Genomic DNA, 27302 nt, shown 5'->3' with positions numbered 1-27302 from the left:
CCTCCCCCAGCACTGTCATTAAAATCGGTCCCACAGAGCAGCATCCTTGCCACCCCAGTATGTCGTGGACCGGAAATATCCGCTGCGCATGTGCACTTTACAACTCCGCTGCCACCCTGCGGGACCGATTTTAATGACAGTGGCGGTGGGGGGAATGCGGCGGGCGGAGGGTAAAGAGCACCCTCCTCAGTCTTTAAAGTTATTCCCCCCCACCTTCAAACCGGCTGAACCGCCGGACTTTCGAACTGGTTCGGAGGCCGATAAAGGGCCTCCGAATCGGTTCTTTGCGCATCCCTACTGAACTCCCCTCCTAACGTGCATCCGCAGGAAATCGGTTCTAGCTTGCATTCCTAGTTACGTCTAGGAAGCTGCCTTCTACCCAGTCAGACCATGGGCCCATCAGGCCTGCTCAACGTAGCCCCGCACCAGCTGTTTTTGGACTACAACTCCCATAATCCCCAGCCACCATAGCCAGGGATTGTGGGAGCTGTAGTCCAACATCTGCAGGAGGGCCAAAGTTGAGCAGGCCTCGTCTGCACTGACTGACATCAGCCTCACGGGCTGGGGGGGATGATGGGAGTTGTAGTTCAGCAAAATCTGGAGGACCACCGGTTAGGGTTTAGATTTAGATCCCACAGCCTGATCCTGCCTCCCTGGTTTAGCTGATCACGTGGACCAGGGTTCTTTCAGAGCCACAAAGACTCAAAACCAACCTCTCTTCTCCATCTAACATAACATTAAGCATTCAGCTAAAAAAATCACTTTTCTTTTTCATATTCCGCCGTTGGACGTACAAAAGCGGGGGGCGGTGGATGTTAAAACGCAATTTTGGTCTTTCAATGCAGTTATGTAGAACCAGGGACGGATATTATCTCTTTAAATAAGACAGCAAGAATGGGTCTGTTGACCATGAATAATTTTTGTCAGTTTTGCTATCCCGGCAGATCCTTCATTAAGCGTTCAGCATTAAATTAAAATAGAACCAGTTTCCAATAGTAATTAACTTGAGTATATTGGGAGGCCATTATTCACATTAAAGTAACCTTTTAATAGCTCTGCCTTTAACTTCACGGCAGGTAATGACTTTAAAGAGCACTTATTAAAAGAGAAATGGTAATGAGCTTTAATAAAGCAGAACAACTTGGAAAATTAAGAACCATTTTCAATGGGAAAGAATGTCTAGGTGTAACTTGGATATTACATTAATGGCCCCAATCATTCTTTATCCCGCCTTTTAACGTTTAACAGCGATTGCAAAAGGGAGTGATTGTTTAGCAAAAATTAATTTTTTACCCCTATTTTTTATGTTAAAAAAAAAAAAAGAGCGAGAGAGAAGCAGGAGATGTCAAGAGAGGGAAGCGTGAGGAAGAACAAAGGAAGTTCTGTTATTAACTGGGGGAGATTAGCTTAATATGGATCCCTGGCAGGGTAAGAACCTTAATGGGCATTTCCATCTCCAAAGAAAAGTAATCGGAAATAAATAGTTTAACTACAGCATTGTGGTGAAGCAGTCTGGTGGCTTTGATGCATTTGGAATGCCGGTCTTTTCAAAGGATGATCATCATAATAATACACACAGATTAATGATTTGGATTTTGGCGGAGAATATGTTTCCAGCTCAAGGGACGTTGTCAGTATTATTCGCTTCTCTGTCTCATGGCAAACGTGTCGGGCCTGTTCCTTCCCTTCCCAGCGGAGCCAGGGCCTTGGGGATGGAGCCGTGGATCAGGGGCATGCAGAAGGTCCCAGGTTCAATCCCTGGCAGCATCTCCAGGTAGGGCTGGGAGAGACTCCCGCCTGAAAACTTGAATTGCTGCTGCCAGTCAGTGCAGACAATCCTGAGCTAGATGGACCAAGGGTCTGACTCGGTATAAAGCACCTTCCTACATTCAGAAGCCAGAACATGGCTCACCTGTGGAAATGAATGGAGTCCCAAGCAGAAGGTACTGCTACACTGGCACCCACTACTTAAATTTTGATTTGATTTGATTGATTTATAAACGTCCTGGTAGAAAAGATCTCCAGCCAGTTTACTTGCACTAGGAGCCTTCCAAGGTCTGTGGTGCTCCGGACTTCCTTCCTTGGTGGAGACACAGCACAGAATAACCTGCAGTCTTCCGCTCTACTGATGAGCCTTGAACTTGTTTATCCAGTGCCCGAAGCCCTCAGCTTGCAGCAAAGAGCACACCGGAGGTCTGGAGAGGAGCAGATCATGACCTAACTGTGACACACGAGAGGGCTTGACCTTTATCGGATGTTGCAGTGGTAATACGGGGGGTATTCCGGCAGCTGGCACGGACTGCAGGGGGTGGGGGCGGGGGTCCGTTCAGCACACACAACCATACAAGCCAAGGAAAGCATTTTGCCCTTCTTTTCTGACTCCCCAGGACCTTTCCAGATAGGATGATTGCCCTTAGTCGGCAAATTGCCGCAATGAATCTGTGGAGCGTAATTAGCAGGTTGGAAGCTTGCCCCCAGATTAATTGGGAAGGGGTAACGAGTGGCAGAGGCTCCAGAGTTGGACCTGTCTTCTTGCAGGACTTAAAGAGATGTGCCAACATTCTCTTCCTTGCAGAGCCAAGTCGCTGTCATAATTTTGATTTAAATCATGGTGATTTGAATCATAATTTATGTCCCCTTGATTTAAGGCGGCCCACCCTGTCCCAGAACCCCATCAAAACCAATCATGGAAACCTCCGTTAGCCGATTATAAAATCCTCAGTTGCTGGACCCCACCTGTGCAAATAGTTCACACAGGTAGCTTGTGATTTTTTTTTTTAAAAAAATATAGATTTCTACGTATGTGTTAGACCTTTATCCCACCGTCCCTCTCAGGAACGGGAGATAATATACTGTCTTTTCCTGAATCCAAGACTGGGTTAATCTTAAATTCAGAGTCTTCTTTCTTTGGGGTAAATATAGGGATTGATTGATTGATTAAGTGCTGTCAAGTCAGTGTTGACTCTTAGCAAACATAGGTATAACCTCTGTTTAATCTCTTTCTTAAGGGGTTTATCTTAAATTCAGGGTCATCTTGTATTTGGGTAAATACGATACACCAGGACTGCACAACTTCAGCCCTCCAGCAATTGCTGGACTACAGTTCTCATCATCCCCAGCCTCCGTGGCTAATATGGATGATGGGAGTTGTAATCCAGCAACATCTGGAGGGCTCAAGTTGTCCAGTCCTGGTGTACATGGTTCTTCCCCTGCTAATTTATCCTCACAAGAGCCCTGTGAGGTAGGTTAGACTGAGTCGGCCACTGGCCCGCGGTCACCCAGCGAGCCACATGCCCAAACAGAGATTCAAACTCGGGACCTGGCCATAGTGCACCTCTCCAGTCACGCTGGTTCCCTTTCTCTAAAGTCGCAGCCCAAAATCTGAACGTTTCTCCCGTGAAGTCCACGGTTTCAGATGGCCATTAAATACTTCATGTTCTTGAGCAGCATCTAGCGAGTTGATTTATATATATATATATATATATATATATATATATATATATATATATATATATATATATAAAAATAAATTAACAAATACGACAGCCCTCATCTGTTAATAAAAGCCGCCAAGTTACTTTTAGTGACACAATATGATTTATAGCCAGACTTGCAAGATTAATTTTTCCTTTTGGTAAGAAAATCAGCCTGTCATTTTTCACCCCGGAATCATATTGTCATCCGACATAATCTTCCAATTGTAAGGAGAGACCTTAACAAATAAACGGCTTGGTAGCCATCCCGCGGCTCTTTTCATCCCTCTGTAAGACTTCCCTCCAGCAAACGTCTTAAAGACTGGAGATTAAAATTAAAGACATTAAACTGCCTGGAGATGGGAGTTCGGGGCGGTATACAAATTTGGAAAGCAAATAAAATAAGAGGGAAAGAAACGCTGAGCTTTCTAGTAGCGTTCGGGACCATCTTTTCTTGATATATATATTTCGCTAAGGCGTACCCATGGCTAATCCCGTGCGTGGCAGCTCTCATGAGAGTTCATGAGCAAAAGCACCTGATTGGGCAGAGGGGATTCCATATGCAGATAGGGAGGAGGAGCCTGTGATGGTGAAGGTCAGTTGGAATGCAACTGTTAGTGGCCAGGGGTCTGCAAAGAGAAGAGGGGGTTTTGAAGGAGGAAAGAGTCTCTTCAGGAGAAGGAGGCTGCAGGGAGGAACAGAAGAGGGGTGAGGGTGGGAAGATTTCTGGGGCTAGGGGCACTGTTCCCTCTAAGGCGTATGCATGGGCGCGCGCTCACAAGTTTTCTGACGTCCGCTCAATTCATTTTAGTTCCCGTTCAGGTTGAATCAGGAAGGCCCCACTCTGAAAGCAGATGCGCACACATTGCCTCGATATTGCTGCCCAGAACAAAACTCATTCCGCACAGAGATGGAAAAAAATTAGAGGGACCACTGGATAGGGGGCTGCAGCTTGGCCAATTGGCGTCGGCAATGCCGCAGCCGCAACCAAGAGGGGTGAGGGGGATGGAGGAACAGGATGGAGGAGGAACAGGAGCACGGCTCAGGTGAGGGTGGAGAGATCTCCGAGGTGAGGGGAGCAATCAAGCACTAGGGCACAGATGCTCTGCAAACCCACTTGCCAGTGGCCACTGTCTGCCTCCAGCCCTCTGCCTGTCTGCCCGGAAAGGATCTCTGAGGGGTTTGGTGGCGGCTCCAAAGAGTGGCCGGCTGGTGAGCAAAGCCTAAATTTGTGGAGCCCTGTTTATATCCCACCTTTAGGAACACCGGGATCTGCCTTATACTGAGTCCGACTGGCTCGCTTAGCATTGTCTACACTGACTGGCAGCGGCTCTCCAAGGTTTCAGGCTGGGGTCTTTCCCAGGCCTACCTGGAGATGCTGCCAGGGGGTGAACTTGGGACCTTCCGCAGGCCAAGTCGACGCTCTGCCACTGAGCAATGGTCCCAGCCTCACCGACAGCCGCCTCCCTTTCTGCTTATAGAAACGCAGAAGGCAGCAAAGAATCTACAAAGAATCTCCATCTACAAAGCCTTACAAAACTCCTTCCCTTTGCTTTAGCATTCTTGATGCTCATTGGCTTTTTAGGAATATGATTATTCTGGAGCGAAGCTAGGTCAGGAGCAGAGAGAAAGAGAAGGGCAAGAGACAGGCAACGAAGAACTTGAAATCGGCTTCTTCTTCTTTTCAAAACAGGAAAGCAACTTTCTATTATATTTATCTGTCTAGAGGCAATAAATCTGTTTTCTGCAGATTAAATACCCGACTCCTTTCTTTTAAAAGCCTTGTTTTCTCCCCGCTCTTATCAGGCAGCTTTGGCACTAATCACACCTATGGAAACTTGTAATTTTCCTCAAGGAGGGTGACAGTGACAGAATTAAAAATGAAGGGGCCCCCTGAAAAGCCAGTTCATTACAAATTAGCAGTGGTCCTCGGGAAACAGTGGGCTAAGGCGTGTCAACCAGTGATACGGGAAAGAAACCCAGCATTTTAAACTGTCAGAGCCCGGGAGCCGAGCTAGCCGGGGAACAAATTAATCACAGATTGTCAACGCAAAGTTGCATCAAATTAACACATCGGATTCCAGCATATTAATGTGAGAATGCTTTCACCTGATTATTACGGCAAGCCGTTGCCACTCCGCCGGCTGCAAAGATATAATTAAATTGCTAAATAGAAAGTGCATATAATATCTCCGCGTGCATTTAGGATGCAGGAGCTGAAAAGATCACAGCCCGGTAAGTGACAGATTCCATTTGGAGGGCGAAAAACTTTTCCCCCTCCCCCTTGTCTCACTGCTACTCTTCCCCCCCCACCCCACTTCCCCGTTTACTTAGGAGTATTAGAGTAAGAAAGGAGAAAAAGTTAGTTATGTTATTCACACCCTCGGTATGCAGCTTAGGTGAAATACAGGTTTAATTTAACTGATTTGCTGCACTGGCTCTGTGAGCCCGTAATTGGCTTTATCCCTCTCTCTGTATTAGCTTTGGCAAACAAAACTTCTTCTTTTTTTTAAGTTGCAGATTTAAAAGATGTGGATGAACTGCCCAGATTGGGGGAGGAGAGCTGGCCTTGTCGGAGCGAGCATCATTATCAATTTTATTACGGCCATTGGCCAGCAGAAATAGGAATAACAAATATGTCCAATACAATGCTAAATAAACAATGCTAAAACACAATAAAACAGAATACAATCACTCATAGTAAATTTCTTTAAATTTTTGTAATCTCGGAGCTTGAATCCGCGAGACAGTAATATGTACACAAGAGCCCAGACCTTCCAGGAAATTTGAGTAACAGAGGGGAAATAAGTTATTCTCTATGTGGGAGCGAGCATGAATTGTCCCCTTTGCTAAGCAGGGTTTGCCTTGGTTTACATTTGGATGAGAGACAACTTGTGAGTGCTGTAAAAGATTCCCCTTAGGGGATGGGGCTGTAGCTCAGAGGTAGAGCATCTGCTTTGCATTCAGAAGGTCCCCAGTTCAGTCCCTGGCAGCATCGCCAGGCAAGGCTGGGAAAGACCCTTCTCTGAGACCCTGCAGAGCTGCTGCCAGTCAGAGTTGACAATACTGAGCTAGGTACATCAGTGGTCTGACTCAATATAAGGCGGTTTCCTGTGTTTCTATTTGTTACCATGGAGCAAAAAAAAAAAAAAAATTACGGAAAGAGCTGGTCTTGTGGTAGCAAGCATGACTTGTCTCCTTAGCTAAGCAAGATCTGCCCTGGTTGCATTTGAATGGGAGACTAGAAGTGTGAGCACTGGAAGATGTTTCCCTTAGGGATGGAGCCACTTTGGGGAGAGCATCTAGGCTCCAAGTTCCCTCCCTGGCAGCATCTCCAAGATCGGGCTGGGAGAGATTCCTGCCTGCAGCCTTGGAGAAGCCGCTGCCAGTACTTGCATCGTGTCTTCCATCCAAATGCAAACCCAGGCAAATCCTGCTTAGCAGAGGGGACAATTCGCGCTCGCAACCGCAAGACCAGCTCTCCTCCCTGTCCCCACATCCCCAAAAGTTCTTCCATCACGCTAGATTTCCTGCAAGACATTCCTTGAGGTCTTTCTCAAGACTTTCCTATGGCCCACTAGAAGGTTAGGAGCTACAGCCGATATAGTCCTCCTTCACGGGCTTCTCATACCCTCCCGCAGGGCTGAACGATGTCGGCCCTCCAGCTGTTGCCCGACTACAAATTCCATCATCCCCTGCCACCGTGGCCAATAGCGAGGGATGAGGGGAGCTGTAGTCCGACGATGGCTAGAGGGCCGAAATCGGGTGACCATGCCGTATCGTATTGATGGCTGGAGGGCCGAAGTCAGGCGGCCGTACCGTATCGTACCCCATGATGCATCACTGCGAGAGATCTTCTGCCAGTCCTAGCGTGTTCGTGGGGCAACTCCGAACCATTTTCTCCTTCCGCTCTCCGTGCTTTCGATCCCAACCATTAAATATTTTTGCATTCTTCTCCTAAATAGACAGGGAATTGGATGGTGGGGGATTTGGAGGAGAGGAACAAAAACGTTCTTCTAAAACCAGCAAACTTGTACAACTTGTCAGAAAGCATTATTGGAAACTCTGCAGAGAAAGCGGGGGAAAGAGGCCATTTCTAATGAGGTATAGAATATAATTTTAATGAACATGCTGTTTGGAGCGGATACTGATGAGCTGAAGAAGGGGGGGGGGAACGGATTTCCAAAGCAGCGGTCATTTAATTAGAACACATTTAATTAGAATAAAAAATTTAAAAAATACAATTTTCTGCGACAGTCTAGTTAATCTTCGGCTTGAATCATATTGCGTTTTATTCAATTTAATTGATTTTAAGCTTTGGTCTAATGTCATTATCCTTCACTTAATTATAGATTGTTCAAAATGAAAAACGTGTCTGTAAGTTGACACCAGGAATAGCCAAAGAGAAGGGCTGAGATGTTTTATTAACAAAAGTATCAGATACCTGCTTTTGTTGAATATATGTAGGACAGAAATGTGGAAAATGTGCTTTAGAAAGATTCTGAAGCCCATTGGGATATTTTTTAAAAAGTATTAATTGTATGTGTGTTTCTTTAATTTCATAAATCATTATTGATTCTGTGGGGGTTGTGTTTTATGATTGCTATTCTGCCCTACCTCCAGGAGTTCAGGGCGAGTTGTGGATTTAAAACAAGATTTAGAAAAAATATATAAAATCCCACTAAGGTAAACCGTGATTTATTTCTGACACTAAATGCACACCTTGATATTTATTTGCTATATTTACCTGAATCCAGCATCTTATTTATGCAGTATTTATTTTTCTATGTAAACCCCTTTGAGAACTTTGGTTGAAGAGCGATATATAAATATTCATAGTGATTGATTAAGTGCCATTGAGTCGGTATCGACTCTTAGTGACCACATAGATAGATTCTCTCCAGGGTGATCTGTCTTCAACTTGGCCTTTAAGGTCTCTCAGTGGTGCATTCATGGCTGTCATAATCAAGTCCATCCACCTTGCTGCTGGTCGTCCTCTTCTTCTCTTTCCTTCCACTTTCCCCAGCATTTTGGACTCCTCAAGGGAGCTGGGTCTTCGCATAATGTGTCCCAAGTATGCTAGTTTGAGCCTCGAGTGAAAATTCTGGTTTGATCTGTTCTGTGATCCATTTGTTTGTTTTCCTGGCTTTCCATGGTCTCCTCAAAAGTCTTCTCCAGCACCAAAGTTCAAAAGCGTCAATGCTTTTTCTGTCTTGTTTCTTCAAAGTTCAGCTTTTGCATCCATAGAGTGTCACGGGAAAAACCATTGTCCAAACGATTCTAATCTCCGTAGGTGTAGACACGTCACGGCATCTAAATAGCCTTTCCAAGGCCTTCATGGCAACCCTACCAACTGCTAGTCTGCAGCGTATTTATTGACTGCTGGATCCTTGATTGTTGATCCTAAAAGGCAGAAGCTATCCACCACTTCATTATCAATTCTGAGGCTGGTTGCTGTACCCATTGTCATTAGTTAGTCTTCTTTACATTTAGTCGTAGTCCCATTTTTTCACTGTGCCCCATGACTTTCATTACTAGAGCTTGCAGATCAACCACATTCTCAGCTATCATAGTGGTGTCATCAGCATAGGTCAGGTTATGGATGTTTCTTCCTCCAACTTTAAAACCACGCACATCCTCTTCCAGTCTAGCTTCTCTCAATACGTGTTTGGCATATACGTTGAATAAATATGGAGAGAGTATACAGCCTTGTCTTACTCCTTTGCCGATCTGGAACCAGTCTGTTTCACCATGTTCCGTCTGGACTGTGGCTTCCTGTCCTGTGTATAGGTTTCTCATGAGAACAATGAGATGTTCTGGGACGCCCATTTTCCTAAGGATATTCCACAACTTGACATGGTCGATGCAATTGAAGGCTTTTCTGTAGGCAATAAAGCACATATTGACTTCTTTTTGGTATTCTTTGGCTTTCTCAATTATCCAGTGTTCATCGGCAATGATGTCTCTTGTTCCCGGCCTTTTCTGAAACCAGCTTGAACATCCGTCATTTCCCTTTCCACGTAGGGCTCTAATATTCTGTATTGGATTATCCTGATGGCATTATTTTGCTAGCATGTGAAATTAAGGATATTGTGCGATGGTTTGTGCAATCTGTTAAGTCTCCTTTCTTTGGTATGAGTATGTAGACTGACCTCTTCCAATCTGTTGGCCACTGTGTCGTTCTCCAAATTTGCTGGCATAGTTTGGTTAGAGCCTTGACTGATTCTTCTTCTGTTGCCTGCCATATTTCTATAGCTATTTCATCAATTCCTGTAGCCTTCCGACTTGGTAATGACCGGAATGCTGATCTAATTTCATCTTCCTGTACTTAGAGGTTCTTGCAAGTAGTGAATATGTTCTAGAGCAGGGATCCTCAACGTTGGGCCCCCAGATGTTCTTGGACTTCAACTCCCAGCATCTTCAGCTGCAGTGGCCTTTGGCTGGGGATTCTGGGAGTTGAAGTCCAAGAACATCTGGGGGCCCAACGTTGAGGATCCCTGTTCTAGAGTATCTTGGATGCTGATGTCCTTGCTGTACAGATTTTCAGTATGCTCCTCCCATCTCTGATCTTCTCTGAATCAGTTACTATCTGTCCTTTGACATCCCTTCACATACCAATTTGAGGTTGGAGCCTCCTTCTGAGTTCAGAGATCTTTTGGAAAACTTGCCTTGTTTTCCGTGTCTGTTTCTATCCTCAAGGTCTTTACAGATGTCATTGTAGTACTTCTCTTCATCTCTTCTATCAGCTTTCTGAAATTCCCTATTAAGTTGCTTCCTGAGGTCCTTATCTTTCTTGACTTTGGCTTCTCTCCTCTTCTTGGAAATTTCCACCGTCTGTTCTGACATCCATTTTGCTTTCTTCTGTTTCTTGGTCTTTGGCAGTCTCTTGCCACATTCATCCTTAACAACTTCTTTGATTTCATTCCATAGTTCCTTTGGTTCCCTGTCAATGAGGTTCAGAACTTCAAAGCGGTTCCTGATGTTCTCTTTGGAAATGGTGGGTACATTCTCAAGATCATATCGTGGAAGCTGAATAGCTTTGTTTTTCTGCTTTAGCTTGACTTGGAACTTATACATGAGCAGTTTGTGATCTGTTCCACAATCGGCCCCAGCCACATTTTTGCTGTTATAACTGAGCTCTTCCACCTCCTTGCACCAATAATGTAATCGATTTGATTTCTGTGTACTCCATCTGGTGATGTCCATGTGTATAGGCTCCACTTTGGTGGTTTGAAGAATGTGTTTGCAATGAAGAGATCATTGGCTTGGGAGAAACTAAGAAGTCATTCTCCTGCTTCATTTCTTTTTCCGAGGCCATATAGGCCAACTGCGTTTTCCTCCTTACCATTTCCAACTTGGGCATTCCCGTCCACAAACGCCAGCATCACATCTTGCTTGCATGTTCTGTCAATTTCAGACTGAACTCGAGCATAAAACTCATCAACTTCCTCTTCTTCTGCATCAGTCGTTGGGGCATAGACTTGAAGAACTGTCATGTCAAAGGGTTGTCCACGAAATCTAATTGATATTAGTCGGTCACTGACCGCATTGTACCCAAATACTGTCATTGCTATATCCTTGACTATGAAAGTTTCACGGCTGAACAGGGATTCAGACTCGGGTCGTCCCGGATCTAGTCCAACACTCTAAACACCACACCAGGCTGGCTATTTGCGGGAAACAGCTGTCCCTATCGGGGCCAATCAGAAGGTAGACCATGCTTCCTTTTCTGGTGGATCATGGGCTGGTTGCTAGGTTATTTTGGTCTGCTTTGGGGGCAATTCTGACCCTCAAATCGGGGCGGGGGGGAATAATAAAACTTGAAATTGTCCCCCAAATTCCAAGTACATGGAAATGGGATTCCAGAAGTAGGACTCTTCCACCGTGAGCTGATCCCTCAGTGTAGATCCTTAGAGATGTACATATCAGGCGGTATAGAAATATGATAAATTAAAAACATATTTTGCCGACGTTTTTTTCAAGGCAGCTCCGGAAAACTTCGAGGTGTAACTTTCCAGGCACAGCCCTGAAAAGCAATTTTTCCACTCCTCTGGCCAAATAACAGCCCGCTCAACAACTGCATTTCTCATACGCCGGCAGTGACAAACGTGCATCTCGGAGCCTTATGATAAATCAACCCCCTTTTGGGGAGCTGCAGTTAAATGTTTTCCTCCTGGAAGTGAAGGAGGTGGTGGAGGAGAGCTGGCCTTGTGGTAAAGTAAAGGTAAAGTGGGCCATCAAGTCGATTTCGACTCCTGGCGCCCACAGAGCCCTGTGGTTTTCTTTGGTAGAATACAGGAGGGGTTGACCATTGCCTCCTCCCACACCGTATGAGATGATGCCTTTCAGCATCTTCCTGTATCACTGCTGCCCGATACAGTACCAGCAGGGATTCGAACCGGCAACCATCTTCTTGTTAGACAAGCATTTCCCCGATGCGCCACTTAAGGTGGGCTACTCCCAACAATTTTCCTTTTTGTAATGCAAGAAAAAAAGAAGAGATTGTCCATTACATTCTCTACCACCCTGCTTATAAAGACCCCAAGGAAAGATGTCTGCGATATCTCTCAAATCCATAGTATCACTTTCCTGATATTGTTAAATTTGGATTTTTGTTGAGCGATGATGACCCTTTTATTACAATGTGTACGGCACACTTTGCCCTTGCTGCCAGGAAAATCAGTGGGGGGATTACAGAAGGCATTCAAGAGCGACTCGGTGTTTGGTGTGATTAACTGTATTTTTTGATCTGACAAATGCCGTTTCCATCTCCTGTTGATATTGTTAAGGCTAACGGCCGTGGAACAATAACATTTGATTTGACTACCCACTTCTCAGAGGAGGAAGCCGATTGCGTCTCTGTGTGCCTCATCTCAGCTCTGGCTGTGTGCCTCCTTCCATTCGGGAGCTCCATACAGTCACTCGTACAGAAAAGTGGCGTGATACCTCTCCTGATAGCGGGTAGTAATTACGCTTCCACGGGCTAAAATTAAGCCTCTTACACTCCACTGATAAGAATTGCTGCTTCCCTCTTTGGCTGATATTGAAATGGTGGTTGTTTTGGTTGCTGTTTTGCAAAAGATGGGCGCTTGCAGGATTTTCTAGGGTGCAGACAGGAGGAACCCGTTCTCCGCAGCACCCGGGGCGCTCGTCCCAGGAGCTGCTTAAGAGGCCTGGAATTTTGCACGCGCTCGATTATTATTTACCTAAGGAATATATAAGCTGCCCTGCAGAGCAGCATGCAGGTTAGAACAATGCAACAAATGCAGAGAGATGCAGGACAGTCGTCCCTCGCTAACCACGGTTCTACCAACCGTGGTTTTGAGTATATGCGAATCGGAAACTGTGACAGATCTTGCCAACTGCGTCCCGAGTAGCCACGGTTGGTGAGGGGGTTTTTAATGGGGGAGGGAGTTCCAGTGATTTTGGGGGCTCAGAGGTTTGTGATTTTGTGGGGTTCAGAGATTCGATCTGCTCATTCTTCTTGGTAACTCTTGGCATTGTTACAGGATTTTTTGTGATTTTTTTCCCCCTAGCATGTGTTTTTTATTTTTCCCTTTTATTTTTAGGTCTTTTTGCGGCCGTGGTCCCCCAACCCCCTGTTTTCCATAGACTTTAATGCCTCGCCAACTGCGAATTTGCCAATGGCAAGGTTTTGCCAGAATGGAACCCTAGCGTTTGGCGAGGGATGGCTGTACAAGAAATATTATTAATTATTATTATTTTGCATTGATATCCCACTCTTCCTCCAAGGAGCCCAGAGTGGTGTACTACATACTTGAGTTTCTCCTCACAACAACCCTGTGAAGTAGGTTAGGCTGAGAGAGAAGTGACTGAGAGCGGCTGGCACGCATCAGAAACACTGAGTGAAACCACTAAATAAGATTGAATCTGGGAACACGGCACTCTGGAGTTCCTGGACAAGGCGATAGCCCTTCTCTGGGCACCAGAAAGGTTTCAAGATTGGTGCTCAGTGAGCTCTCTCATTGGCTGAGGTGGTTGAGGAGTGATGGTTGTCGTCCCGCCCCGCTTGCAGGCTCCATGGAGGCCTCTGATTGGCCGTTGTGAGAAACCGGGTTTTAGACTTGGTGGCGCTTTGGCTTGGTCCAGCAGGGCTCTTTTTGGATATTTGATCCGATCCAGCAAGCCTGCGCTTGTGTTCTCTGGGACAGGCATTCCAAATAGAGGGTGCCACAGCAGAGAAGACCCTGTTCCTCGTGGCCACCCACTTAACCTCAGTTGGCAGCAGGACTTGGAGGAGATTCTCAGATGCAGAGTACAAGTTTCTCCCCTCTTTCCTTCTTGATCTCGCCCTAGGACATGGAAGATTTCTTCCCTCAGAAAGTGGGGTGTGTATTTGCACTGAGGAGAAGCAGGAGCGAAAACACCTCCACATTCCATTTGTGGCCATTTTGTCCAATATTTAACAGTGTTTGTTAGGAGGTTAGCCAGTGACTTGAATTAATTCTAATTACTGGAGAGACACATTCCGATTGTGCAAATAAAGTAGTAAGCTCATTTGCGCCGAGGCCATCTAATTAAATGCTAACTTTGGATAAGCTGGATGTGCGTGAGAGATTAATTTTAAAGAGGTTTTTATGACTCACTAAATAACGATTCAGGAAAATCTTTGGCATTATATATCATTGGGTCATCTAATCTTAAAGTGATATAACACTGAACTCCGTTGTATAGGAAGATGCGGTAAATTATTATTATTAACAAATTAATCTTTTTTTCCTCCCCAAGAAATTTATGTATATCTCTGTGTGTTGATTTTATTTGGATGTATTACAAGTCTCAGTGAGTGAAAGCTTGTGAGTTGTAGTAATCTAGGGAAGGGTTCCTCACCCTTGGCCCCCAGATATCGTTAGGCTAGAATCAAGGGTTCTTAATGTTGGGTCCTCAGATGTTTTTGGACTTCAACTCCCATAATCCCCAGTCCCAGTGGCCTTTGGTTGGGGATTATGGGAGTTGAAGTCCAATAACATCTGGGGACCCAACGTTGAGAATCCCTGGGCTAGATCTCCCATCATTCCCTCTCATCATTCCCATAGTGGTCAAAGCGTTTCCATCATGGGGTATCCAGATGTCTCTGGACTACAACTCCCATCATTCCTGGCCCCAAGGGTCGAAAAGACTCCCAGGTTGAGCACCTTGGTTCTAGAGAATATCTTTCAGGGTTTGGATGTGGGCGTTCCACCTTGGCATCCCTGCCTATGGGTATTGTCAGTGAAGACCCTACTGAGCTAGCTGGACTAATGGTCAAACTCGGTGGAAGGAAGCATCCCACATCAATGTATCTAGCTTAGTGGTCGAGAATCTGCTTTGCATGCAGAAGGTCCCAGGTTCAATCCTGTGTGGGGCTGCCTTTGTCCGTAGTCCAGAAATTGCAGTTGGTCCAGAATGAGGTAGCTAGGTTGGTCTCTGGGTCATCTCAAAGAGACCATAATACTCTAAATTAAAAGAACTATACTGGCTGCCGATAAGTTTCCAGGCAAAAACAAGGTGCTGATTATTACCTACAAAGCCCTAAACAGCTTGGGCCCTGGCTATTTACGAGAACATCTTCTTCGCCATGAGCCCCACCGCCTGCTAAGATCATCTGGAGAGGTTCGTCTGTGGTTGCCACCAACCTGTCTGGTAGCTACTCAGGGACGGGCCTCCTCCGTTGCAGCCCCTGGTCTTTGGAATGTGCTCCCTGTTGAAATAAGAACCTCCCCATCGCTGGCGACTTTTAAAAAGGCACTGAAGATGCCTTTGTTCACCCCGGCTTTGAATTAGATAAAATAAAATGAATCCCTGGCAGCATCTCCAGGTAGGGCTGAGAAACGCCCCTGTCTGAAATGCTAGAAAGTAGAGGGTGCTCGGAGGACCCCCAAAGACCGCTTTGGTGCACATCAACAGATTAGCCATCCTGTCTTCGAACTGACTCTGTTTCTGCTTCTTTGTCTTGCTGAGACGCCGCAGGTTTGATCCTGCAGTGGAGAGCAGAAGGGGAAATGAACACATTCTCCAGTGGATTTCCATTAGGAGTTGGCATTAAATCTCTAAGGGGACTCCTTTTTATTACATGGTTGGAGTTTACAACTGGTAACTCTTCTTTATAGTTAAATATAAAACCAGGGTCTTTTTTTAAGCACACATTGATTTTCTTCTAGGAAACTATCCTAGAACTCCTCCGTGGGGGCGATGGACCAGATCTAGTGTGTGAATTGTTTCCTGGATGCGGTCGTCATTATGGAATCCAGAGTGTTGTAACTTGAAAACCCCAGGAAGGTTGATGAACGGCCTAATATTACCGAAAGCTACAGAAAGCCGAGGCCGGATATCTTTCTCTTGACTTGCATCATTGTTCTTGGAGGTCTCCGAAAGTAGGGTGTTGAGTCTGCTAAAGTCAAGTCTGATACCTGAAATAGTCTCGACAGAACTTGAGGATATTTTCTATTTATTTGTTTTTGTTGTGTTAGTTAGTTAGTTTGTTTAACAAATTCCTATACCACCCAAAACTTGCGTCTCTGGGCGGTTCACAGTCAAAACAAAATGTAAACATTAAAACAATTTAAAACTTAAAGAAGTTAAAAGTATTCACACTGTAAATCTAATTAAAAACCTGGGTGAACAGATGTGTCTTGACTGACTTCTTAAAAGTTGTCAGACATGGGGACGCTCTTATTTCAACAGGGAGCGCATTCCAAAGCTTTGGGGCAGCAACCGAATACCCAAGTTCTTGAGTAGATGCCAGACGAGTTGGGGGCACCCACAGACGAACGTCTCCAGATGATCTTAACAGGCGGTGGGGCTCATGGCAAAGACATTCTCTTAAGTACCGTGGGCCTAAGCTGTTTAGGGCTTTATAGGTTATAACCAGTATCTTGTATTTTGCCCGGAAACTTATCGGCATCCAGTGTAGATCTTTTAAGATAGGAGTGACACTCGTATGGTCTCTCCGAGATGACCCAGGGACCAACCTGGCTGCCGCATTCTGGACCAACTGTAGTTTCCGGACTATGTGCAAAGACAGTCCTACATGGAGTGCATTGCAGAAGTCAATAGTTTTGTCTGTGAATAATTGGAATTGAGAAGAGGTGGATCATGTCTAAATGCTACGGCAATCTCTGAGTTGGGTTGGGTCAGGTTGACGTTGGGTTTTGTAGTTATAAAGCCTTTTCTCCTTGCGACGTGACACTTCACCAACAACCACTGCCTGGGATCTTAATTTCTCCCCAGCTTCCACCACCCAACCCAAAGGGGAGTCCTGTCATAGGAACTAACATAGGAAGATGCTTTATAATGAGTCAGACCCTTGGTCTGTCTAGCTCAGTATTGTCTGCACTCACTGGCAGCAGCTCTCCAAGGAGAGATCCTGAGGGTATAATTCCTCTCCAGGGCCACGGGATAGCGTAGAGCCAGTTCTTACTTAGAGAAGAACAAACATGAATGAGTACTGAAAAACTTAACAGTGGGCACACTCTGTCCTGTTGAGAAATAGGCTTGTTTAGCGTCCAGGTGGACAGGAACACCAACTTTGATGGAGGACCCATTCTCTGACCCAGAATGCCTTCTGTCTTGGAATGGTGTCCCACTGGCTTATGTTGTCCCACTGGCTTATGTTGTCCCACTGGCTGGTGTCCCACTGGTGTCCCACTGGCTTATGTTGGAATGGTGTCCCGACAATAGCGATGAAGAGCTGTTGGGGACCCCTTCCACCCAGCCCCGTCCCATTTTATATCTGGCCAGAGGTTGTGTGTGTAGGAGCTAAATCCGAGTGCACCAGGGCTGACGCTGCTTTGGTTCGTGCGCATCAGCGATTCAGGAGGGCCCCGTCCGGGTCGTATTTCCCGAGAAAAGATTAATGACGACAAAGCAGCAGAGTCCCAATTTCCACATGAGCCGCCCAGCATTAGAATGATATAAATAAGAATCATAAATCCGTTGTTCCTGGTTACAGTATTCCCTTGGTGTCCCGGATAGACACTTGGCTGACTGTGTGGTTGGTGTGTGTGTGTGTGTGTGTGTGTGTGTGTGTGTGTGTGCGTGCGTGTGTGTGCAGAGAGAGAGAGCGAGATTCACTGTCTGTTGATGTAAGTTAATTCATGCAACTCCTTGGGAAGGAGGGAATGGAGCGTCCTTTCTGTATTTCTTCATGTTCATCTCTTGAGGGACCCCGCCCCATCTCTCTCTCTCGCCCCTTCCCCATTCCCTTGACTTCACCATCAAAATTTAAATCGGAAGCTCCTTCACAGCAGAGACCTCCTGAAGGGAGGGCAGCCAGTCTTGTGGTAGCAAGTGTGAAGGGTCCTTTGCTAAGCAGGATCTGCCTCTGGTTTGCATTTGGAAGGGAGACTAGGAACATAGGAAGCTGCCATATACTGAGTCAGGCCATTGGTCTATCTAGCTCAGAATTGTCTTCACAGACCTTTAAAGCCCTTAACACTTCGGGCCCTGGAAACCTGAGGGACCGCCTGCTCCCAAGGGTTGCTGCCCGCTCGACGAGGTCATCAAAGAGGGCCCTGTGCCGTGTGCCGACAATGAGGGGGCTTGGCTGTCGTGCATGCAGGGCAGGGCCTTCTCAGTCATTGCCCCCAGACTTTGGAATGCTCTCCTGGTGGGCCTCCGCTCCCAAGTCTCCATCACAGTTTTTAGAAAGCAAGTAAAATCTTGGCTTTTTACCCAGGCTTTAAAATGAGTATTTTGTTTGCTGCTGCTTTGTATCTTACGGTTATATTGTACATTTTTAAAAAAACTTTTAATTAGATTTGTATTTTTATATTCCATTTTTATTCGTATTGTGTAGTTTTTATGGTTTGGTATTGTTAAAAGTTTTGTAAACCACCTTGAGATTATTTTAATGAAAGGCGGTTTAAAAATTTAACAATAAATAAAAATAAATTAAGCCATAATTTCCTGGGTGCTGAATTGTGTATGTAAATCGTCTTGAGATTATTTTAATGAAAGGCGGTTTTAAAATTTAACTATAAATAAAAGTGAAAAAGAAAAAAATTAAGCCATAATTTTCTTGGTACTTAATTGTGTATGTAAACCGCCTTGAGATTATTTTAATGAAAGGCGGTTTTAAAATTTAACTATGAATAAAAATGAAAAAGAAAAAAAATTAAGCCATAATTTTCTTGGTACTTAATTGTGTATGTAAACCGCCTTGAGATTATTTTAATGAAAAGCGGTTTTAAAATTAAAAATTAAAAAAAATCATTCCCCAAATATTTGATTGGTAGGGCACAATTGTCTTCTGAGTCAAATCAAAGGCACACTTCACTCTTACACCTAGAAAGCGACACCATCCGCATGGCAATAACAAATGTCATTTAGAATTGTTTTATTCGTGACCCACATATATTTATGACCTTTTCCCCATTGGGGATCTCGGTGTGGTGTATCTGGGATTCTCAAGGAGTCTCATGTCTAGGCATTGACCAGACTTAGACCTCCTTAGCTTCTGCAAGGTGTCTGTATCCTAGACCCCGGAACTTATTTTTTTTTAAAGGCACTCACGTTCTGTGGAATGGGGTTGGTCATCAGTGTTGGGCTTAGCTCCTTTCCCCTTCCCCACTATCAGCTGGAGTGGAGGAAAAGGAATGGTCCAAAAGAAGAGAAATCACGCCAATGCGTATCCAGGTTGCAGAATCTGTTTTCCCCCATTGCGGAATTCCAGGTGCAGAATTGTGACTTCCTGTTCTGTTTTCCTCTAGCAGTGCGGGCGGGTGCCCCGTGTATCGCCACGCATTGGAGTCCCCCGTATCGGGTCCCGATGCTGCCTTTTCCCGGAGATGTACAGCAGCCAATTTAGCTTGAAATCTCTTCTCCCCCACCACAGGGCCACGTTGGTACTACCGCAACCAAAAAAATCGACGTCTACCTCCCGCTACACATGAGCCAGGACAAGCTGCAGCCGATGACCGTGGTGACGATCGCCAACGCCAAGGTTCATGACCTCATTGGGCTCATCTGCTGGCAGTACACAAGTGAAGGACGGGAACCTAAACTCAAGTAGGCCCCTCGCTTGCTTGCTTTGCCTCTGTCTCTAATTTCTCTCCCTCCCTCCCACCCCCACTTCTGCATAATGAAATGGATTTCCACATCAATATTTTTTTTTACAGATAAATCTTGCCGGAACACCTCCACATTTATCAATATTTCCTTCCCCGCTCTGCATACATCTATATCTATTTCTCTTTCAATTAAATTACTGGGTAGTGTGTAATGACAAGCATGTGAAGGCGATGTTGTATAAATGAATCATCATTTCGAGATGCGCTCCCTTTTTGGGGTGTCTTGTTTGTTTGCTTTTAAAACAAGATAAATCACGTCAACCTTCCGTGTCGCCGACAGGCGTTGCATTTTCGCAACCCACCAGCTTCTTAAGACCACTTTTGGGACGGCCGGGGGTCAAATGAAACGGTGTTTCCCAAACTTCTGGTGACAGTGGGGGGCTCTTGCGTATTGAAACGAGGGAGGTTGTAGGGGTCAAGGAAGAAGGTCCCAGGCTCCACGGTGGAGCTTCAGGGTAAAGGTACCATCTTCTGAGACCCACATAAGCTTGATTGGCCCCTAAAATAATCTGCTGAGACATCCTTGCATGTCCATCAAAGTGCAGTTGAACATACGTGAAGTTGCCTTCTGCTGAGTCAGGGCATTGGTCCATCTAGCTCAGAATTGTCTACCCAGACTGGCAGCGGCTTCTCCAAGGTTGCAGGCAGGAGTCTCTCCTCTTAGCCTTATCTTGGAGATGCTGCCAGGGAGGGAACTTGGAACCTTCTGCATGCAAAGCAGATGCTCTTCCACTGAGCTGTGCTCCCATCCCCTAAAGCCAGCACACCTTCCTCCCCTCTCCAATCCTGACTTTCCACAACAAAAACCAGAGTTTGCAAGCAACTGGCCGCTCCGGTGTTCCGTAACCCTTGGATCCGATGTAGCTCTGTGTATCTCTTCCCCACCGAAGCGTGACCTGAATTCGCAAATCCGTATAAACAGCACAGGGAAGTCATAACAAATCGTTCCGACACCACGGCGGAAAGCCGGGATGTTTCCCCTTTCCAGCCAACGGGGCCGGATTCCTTCCTCGTCAGCCGTCCATTTAGCCAGGGTCCCGGTGACATCAGCGTTGCTGTCTCGTCATTACCTGTTGGATATCATAAATCCCTTCGCCCTGACAGTGTGCGGATGGATCACCTGGCGGAAGCACTCTCGGCGAGGCGAGCCGCAGCCCAAGGTGTGCGGATTAATTGGGGAAATGGCAAATCAGGAAGTTGGCGAAATAATTCAGTGTCGCATCCAATCAATAAACTTTGTAAATCAACTCATTTAATCCCCCCCCGAAAAAAAATGATCTCTATAGATCAAGCAACCAATTAAACAATTAGCATGCGCTTTGCTATTAATTAATTTAAGCATCAGTCAGGCAATTAAAACTTCGAAATCCAAAAGTGCCAAATTTAGAAGCAGGGATGTGGTGGTGGCAGCTCTTCACGCCGCGGGAGAAGGAAAAAGAACATCGGCACGGCCACCGAAGAGAGCTACGTAAGTCCAGTGAATGGACTGGGATGGGTTTTTAACCCCTATTAAGAAACTCCAAAAAGGGAAAAGTCACAATTCCTCAAACAATGGCAATGGTTTAAGTGCACGTTGACTTGTTTTTTGGCATTCTGGAATATTAAAAATACTCTCCGGTTTTTGAATACCAGTAAATGTTTTATCTGTACATAGGCTCGGCTCAATCGTGCATATAGCATATGGATACATTTCTGTGGCTCTTCTCAGAGTGCTTCCCACACATGGGTCCACAGCAACTGTAGACAATCTTGAGCTAGGAACATAGGAAGCTGCCATATACTGAGTCAGACCCTTGGTCTATCTAGGTCAGTATTGTGTGCACAGACTGGCAGCAGCCTCTCCACGGTTGGAGGCAGGAGATGCTGCCAGGTAGGGAACTGGGAACCTAGATGCTCTTCCCAGAGCAGCTCCATCCCCCCAGGGGAATATCTTACAGTGCTGCTCACACATCATTCATATGCAACTAGGGCGGACCCTGCTTAGCTAAGGAGACAAGTTGTGCTTGCGACCACAAGACCAGCTCTCCTCCAAAGATACGGAGTAGGAATATAGGCAGCTGGCATCTCCTTGTAGGGCTGGGAACAATCTCTGTCTGAAACCTTGGAGTGCCGCTGCCAGTCAGTGCAGCCAATACTAAGCTAGATGGGCCAAGGGTCTGACTCAGTGCACGGCAGCTTCCTGTGTTCCTCCATTCCAAGACCAGCACTATGTTCCTATGTACCTCATTTCTTTGCTGCACTCCAACCCTGCCCCGCTCTGCCTCTCACCCACCGTTCTCACAAGCTCCCCTTTCCCAGGCCAGACCTGCTCGGCTCAGCAACTCACCAGGCGGCGATCGGAAAAGTCTGCGATCCGGTGGCGATCCGGGGCCAGTTGGTGGCCAGGGGCAGCCACCCCGCGCATGCTCAGAGGCCCCCTTCTCCTTTGGGACAACCGCCCCGTACCAGTGGCCTCTCCTGCTCCTTTCCGGGGTAACATGCTCTCTCCGCTCTCTTCCAGCGACAACGTCAGCACTTACTGTCTCCACATTGCGGAGGACGACGGCGAGGTGGACACGGACTTCCCGCCCTTGGACTGCAACGAGCCCATTCACAAGTTTGGCTTCAGCACGCTGGCCTTGGTGGAGAAATACTCGTCGCCCGGCTTAGTGGCCAAGCAGTCTCTCTTTGTCCGCATGTGAGTCCCGCCCCTGTCTTGGGGCCCATCTCTGCCCCCACACCCCTGCCAAGCCCTCTCTCCCCTCTGTGGCTGTATTTTCTACCCCTGATGGCTCAGCGGGGGAAGTGACTTGCCTAGGGAGCAAGAGGTTGTTAGTTTGAATCCCCGCCGGTATGTTTCCCAGACTTTGGGAAGCACCTGTATCGGGCAGCAGCGATATAGGAAGGCATCATCTCATATTGTGTGGGAGGAGGCACTGGTCAACCCTTCCTGTATTCTGCCGAAAAAATCACAGGGCTCTGTGGTCAACACCGAGTAGACGGCATGATCTTTCCTTTCTTTCTACCCCACCCTCCCTCCCAGAAGCTCAAGCTGACATCCGTTGTTTTGCAAAGGGTTTGCGGGCAGCCCTGCTTTGGGGGATGCCCGTCTGTGATGGAATCGCATCTCTTTGTCCAGATTCATTCATTCGTCCATCCATCCATTTGATTTATACAGTCATTCCTTGCCAACCGCAGTTCTGAGTATATGCGAATGGGAAATTGTGGCCGGTCTTGCCAACGGCGACCCGAGTATCCGCGGTTGGCTAGATTTGGGGGGTGTTCAGTGATTTGGGGAGATTCAGAGGTTCGATCTGCTCATTCCTTTTGGCGACGCTTGCTGACCTTGCTGATTTAAAATGCCTTTGAGTGATTGGCAGGCAGAGGGGTGGGGTTCAAAACATTTCCAAAGGTTTGAGCTGCTCATTTTTCTTGGTGACTCATGGTGATATTACAGGATTTTTTTGGTGAATTTTTTTTTTTTTTTTAGCAATTCCTTTTTATTTTTTCCTTTTTATTGTTAGGTCTTTTTGCAGTCGTGGTTCCCCTCGCCCCATTTCCCATAGACTTTAATGCCTCGCCAACCGCGGATTTGCCAACGGCGAGGTTTTGCCAGAACGATTAAAATTAAAAAATTAAAGGTCATTAAAAGCCCGGCGAAAAAGATGGGTCTTTAAGGCTCTCCCGAAGGCCTCCAACGTTTAGTTTTCTAGGAGAAGGGTGGTTTTTTCACGGTCAACGTGCGAGAATTTCCCATCCAGGATGTCACCGGCCATTTAGAACCCCCTAGCTATGATCCTGTATCGGAGACTTTGAGTAAGTCTCTGTATCGGAGTCTTTGATCTCTTGGGCCGCAGGCGCAACTTGCGTAGTTGGGGGATCAGGACCCTCTTTGCACAAAAGGAAACAGGTAGAACATCAACGATTGTGGTGGGCAGGTGGGATGGAGGCTTTAAGTGAGTCAGGCTTGATAGAAATCTATTTATTTGCTACATTTCCATCCCGCTCTTCCTCCAAGGAGCCCAGAGCAGCGGCCGTGGTTATGTTTTTCCTCACAACAACCCTGTGAGGTAGGTTCGTCAGCTACCCTGTGGCTGTTGGTCTCTTGGACCACTGGGAAACCCAGCAGTGTGGGTTATAAAATACGCAGATACACACACACAACTGTGCTTTTCTTTCCACGGCAGTCACAAAATGCCTTCACTGTCGTCACGGATTCTGGCCCCGGGGAATGGGGAAAATCCCGTCCTCCTCACTCGAAGTTTGTAAATCCAACTGGATTCCTCTCTTGGCGAGGGGAAGGGGCTAAGGTTTCCCATCTGTTTTGGAAATGACAGAAGCAGCCAAGTCGGAAATGAACAGCTGGCCCTCGTCTGCCTGCCCCAAACTCCTCAGAAAGTTCTGTTGCACCCAAGGTTGGGAACTTGGCCCGGAGGGGAATCTTTAGCAGCCCGTAAGCCCGTCTACTTTTAAGAGAGGGCCCGATTTGCGTGACGGAACCCGCTTTCCTCAAGCCGGGAACGCACTCTGATAATGCCTTCCATTAATTCAGCGATTTCCTTCTCCTCCCCGTCAGCAGGGGGCAAGCAAATCACAGCCCCACCTGGTGTGAGCCTTTCAAGGAAACAGCCTGCTGTAAATTAAATTGCTCAGTGGTTGTCTAGTAAAGATAGCCTTTTTGAACTTGCTGGTTTGCTACTAGCAACGTGCCTCCCCCTCCCCTTTTTTTGAGCCATCCCAGAATACTCTTGATCAAGCTTCGACCGCCACCACTACAACATGGAGCTGTTGTAGGCTCGTGCTTGCAGAAGTGAGATTCATCAATAGGCTTTGTAAACCCTTTTTTTAAAAAAATGTGAAATATCTTCTGTTTCTCTGATACTTCTAAAGTTACCTTCACATGGAATTTCAAGCATTGCATCCTACCCTGTTGTTCACGTCGCAAATGCTGAATGGGCCCTCGCCACATCCTGTGGCAGAGAGTTCCACAGATTAACTATGCATTGGGTGGAAAAGCACTTCTTTTTGTCTGCCTGAAATTCCCTGGTGATCAGTGTATTTGGGGGTACAGAATGAGCAGGCCCTTTGGGGAGCAAGGTGCAGGATTGCATATTGTATTTACCTGAATCCAAGACTAGGTTTTTGTGGGTTTTTAAAATTATATTAGAAATCAGGAGGTCATCTTAAATTCAGAGTCCTGTTCCTTCTGAGAAATGCAGCTATAACCTGTATTTTAACCTCTTCTTTTTAAGGAGGGTCTTGTTTGTTTGTTCTTTTGTTTGTTTGTTTTATTTATTTATATCACAAGACACCATTACAATACATTTATAAAAACCATCACTAAAAAGAAGAAGAAAAACAAGCCCAAACCTATGACTACAAAACATTAGACACATAACCCTCTACAAAGTCAAGGTCATTCTTAAACAAATACATCTTTCCAAACTTGGACGAATTGGGTTGTCCCGCCTATAACAGTCTTCTAGGGATAACACCCCCTTCTTTTCAGTTTTTGGCTATGATCAGTCTAGCTGCTCTCAACATAAAGGACAGTAAATCTTTAGGTTGAACTCATTTATTTACGGTCAACGACCAAATAAACACTACAGCAAAGAGCAATACAGTACAATACAATAACATAGGTAAAAATTTAAAAAACCAGTTTGCAGATCTTTAGGTTTTCTTTAATCGAAAGGGGGTTGTCTTAAATCCAGAGTTGTCTTTGATTTGGATAAATGCAGTAGTACATTTTTACACTATGTAGGTTGTGCTATATCCTGGCGCTATTTATGCGCCTCCAGGAACTGGTCCCCTAGACCAGCGATTCTCAGCGTTGAGTCCCCAGATGTTACTGGACTTCAGCTCCCATAATCCCCAACCAAAGGCCACTGGGACTGGGGATTATCGGAGCTGAAGTCCAATAACATCTGGGGACCCAACGCTGAGAATCCCTGCCCTAGACAACCACTGAGATCTGCCCAGTGGACAGAATGGCCCCTCCTGTGAGCTGTGCCGAATCGGCTCTCAGATAGACTGCAGCTGTCCCGGAGAACCACCACTTTCAGACCGGGCGTGTTTTCAGCGGGACTTTGCAGAAACCTTGTGCTCGCCCCGAGCCTTGCCAAGGCAAACTTTGCGCTTATGAAGACTCCGTGGCAGCTGCTGGCCAGAGCTCACGGCACGCTTAATATCACGGCTGAGCATGGACACCTCAGTGGTTATAGAGAGTAGTAAATAATTGAGTTTGATTAGGGAGAGGCACCGCATTATCCCGCCCCCCCCCCACCTGTGACCAGCTGGTAAGGGAGGGTCGAAATGAAGCCATTAGCTGTCGCGCTTCCTGGCATCTCCGAGTGCTGAAATACATCTGTGTCTTATTTTCGTTTCTGGCACAATCCGTCGCCGGGGCTAAGCAGGCGTGACAGAATCTGGCAAGTCCTACGGACTCTGGCAAAGTCGCCCGAGGAGAAGACGCTGGGTAGCCATCCTGGCTTTGAGCGCGGCCATTCGTCTCTTACTCTGCTGGAAAAGGGTCGGAAGGGACAAAAAAAGAGCGATTTTCGCCCAGTATCAAGCGCCCCAACAAGCTGCTTTTGTCGTTGGGCTTTTTCCGAGCAGAAACTGGCCTAGAGTTTTCCGGGCATGCAAACGTCCACTTGTAGCCAGAGACGTGGGGGGGGGGGGTTGCTTGAGGCGGGGTGCTGTGAGATTATAGCCCAGTGGAACAAGAGCACAACTCTGCTGGATCAGGCCCAAGGCCCATCCAGCCCAGCCTCTTTTCCCACAGTAGCCCACCAGTTGCCTCTGAGAAGCCCACAGGCAAGAAGTGAGGGCACACCCTCTCTCTTGCTGTTGCTCCCCTGAAAACTGAAAATTCGGAGGCTTCCTAGAACCTTCCAAGCTAGTGGCCATCACCGCATCCCGTGGCAGGGGATTCCATAGATTAATTATGTGCTGTCTGTCGGTCCTGAATTTCCTGACCAGTTTCAGGGGATAGCCCCAGTGTTGTGAGGGCAGGAGAAGAATTTCTCTCTGTCCACTCTCTCTACTCCATGCATAATTTTATACCCCTTGATCATGTCTCCCCATCGTTGCCTCTTTCTGCTCTGCTTGCAGAAGATGCCGGGTTCAGTCCCAGAATTTTCTGCCTCCAAATCTCTTGAACTGGTCCTAACCCCACTGCTCTCCGGGACTGTGAGAAAATGCCTCACTTATGTGGGGAAAGGAAGGGGGCCCTTCCTGAAATCCCCAAGCACCATCTTCTTTCTCCCCCTGTTTTTAACCAAATTATACCCCCGTAGCCTTCTAAAAACACTACCTACTGGGGCTTGACCCCTATAATTTGACCTGCTGTGAGGTGTTTTCACCTCCTTAACATACACACATCTTTGTTCTCCGACTCTAATCCACTTGGGTCTAGAACGAGAAAGATGGGTCCTTAAAAGGCATGCCATGGAGAGAGCAGCCTTCTAGAAGCTTCTAAGCAGCAGCGACTTTTCCGAAGCCACCGAATCAAGCCCGTCATTATACTGGGATTTTGACTCGGGCCTCCCAAAACCCGACGCCTCGTGGACCCTACGAGCGAACACAAAGTCGTGGGGAACTTTTCCACACAGCCGTGGAGTCAGAAGAAGAGAAGGCATTCTGTATTATCTCCCCCTTGTTTTTCCCTCCAAGCGTTAATGGATTGGCCCACACCGAACCCCAGGGTGAGGCGCTGCACGTTTTTTCCGAGGCGACAGCATTCTCCTCGCTTCTCCCTCCCGTTTTTTTTTCTCCC

General features: G+C 46.5%; 1 protein-coding gene across 1 annotated transcript in view; it reads left to right on the top strand.

Moving 5' to 3' along the window:
- The window catches only part of MAPKAP1 (MAPK associated protein 1), a 112561-nt gene that overhangs the window by 28849 nt on the left and 56410 nt on the right, over positions 1 to 27302 (top strand). The window contains exons 5-6 of the mRNA XM_053282117.1: positions 19309 to 19481; positions 22044 to 22220. Coding sequence (XP_053138092.1) covers positions 19309 to 19481; positions 22044 to 22220 — 350 coding nt within the window. The remainder of the gene's footprint in view (positions 1 to 19308; positions 19482 to 22043; positions 22221 to 27302) is intronic.

The sequence above is a fragment of the Hemicordylus capensis genome, chromosome 17 (assembly GCF_027244095.1).
Source record: "Hemicordylus capensis ecotype Gifberg chromosome 17, rHemCap1.1.pri, whole genome shotgun sequence".
Classification (NCBI taxonomy): Eukaryota; Metazoa; Chordata; class Lepidosauria; order Squamata; family Cordylidae; genus Hemicordylus; species Hemicordylus capensis.
The sequence above is the reverse complement of the archived record's forward strand: the minus strand, read 5'-3'. Positions and strand labels throughout refer to the sequence as shown.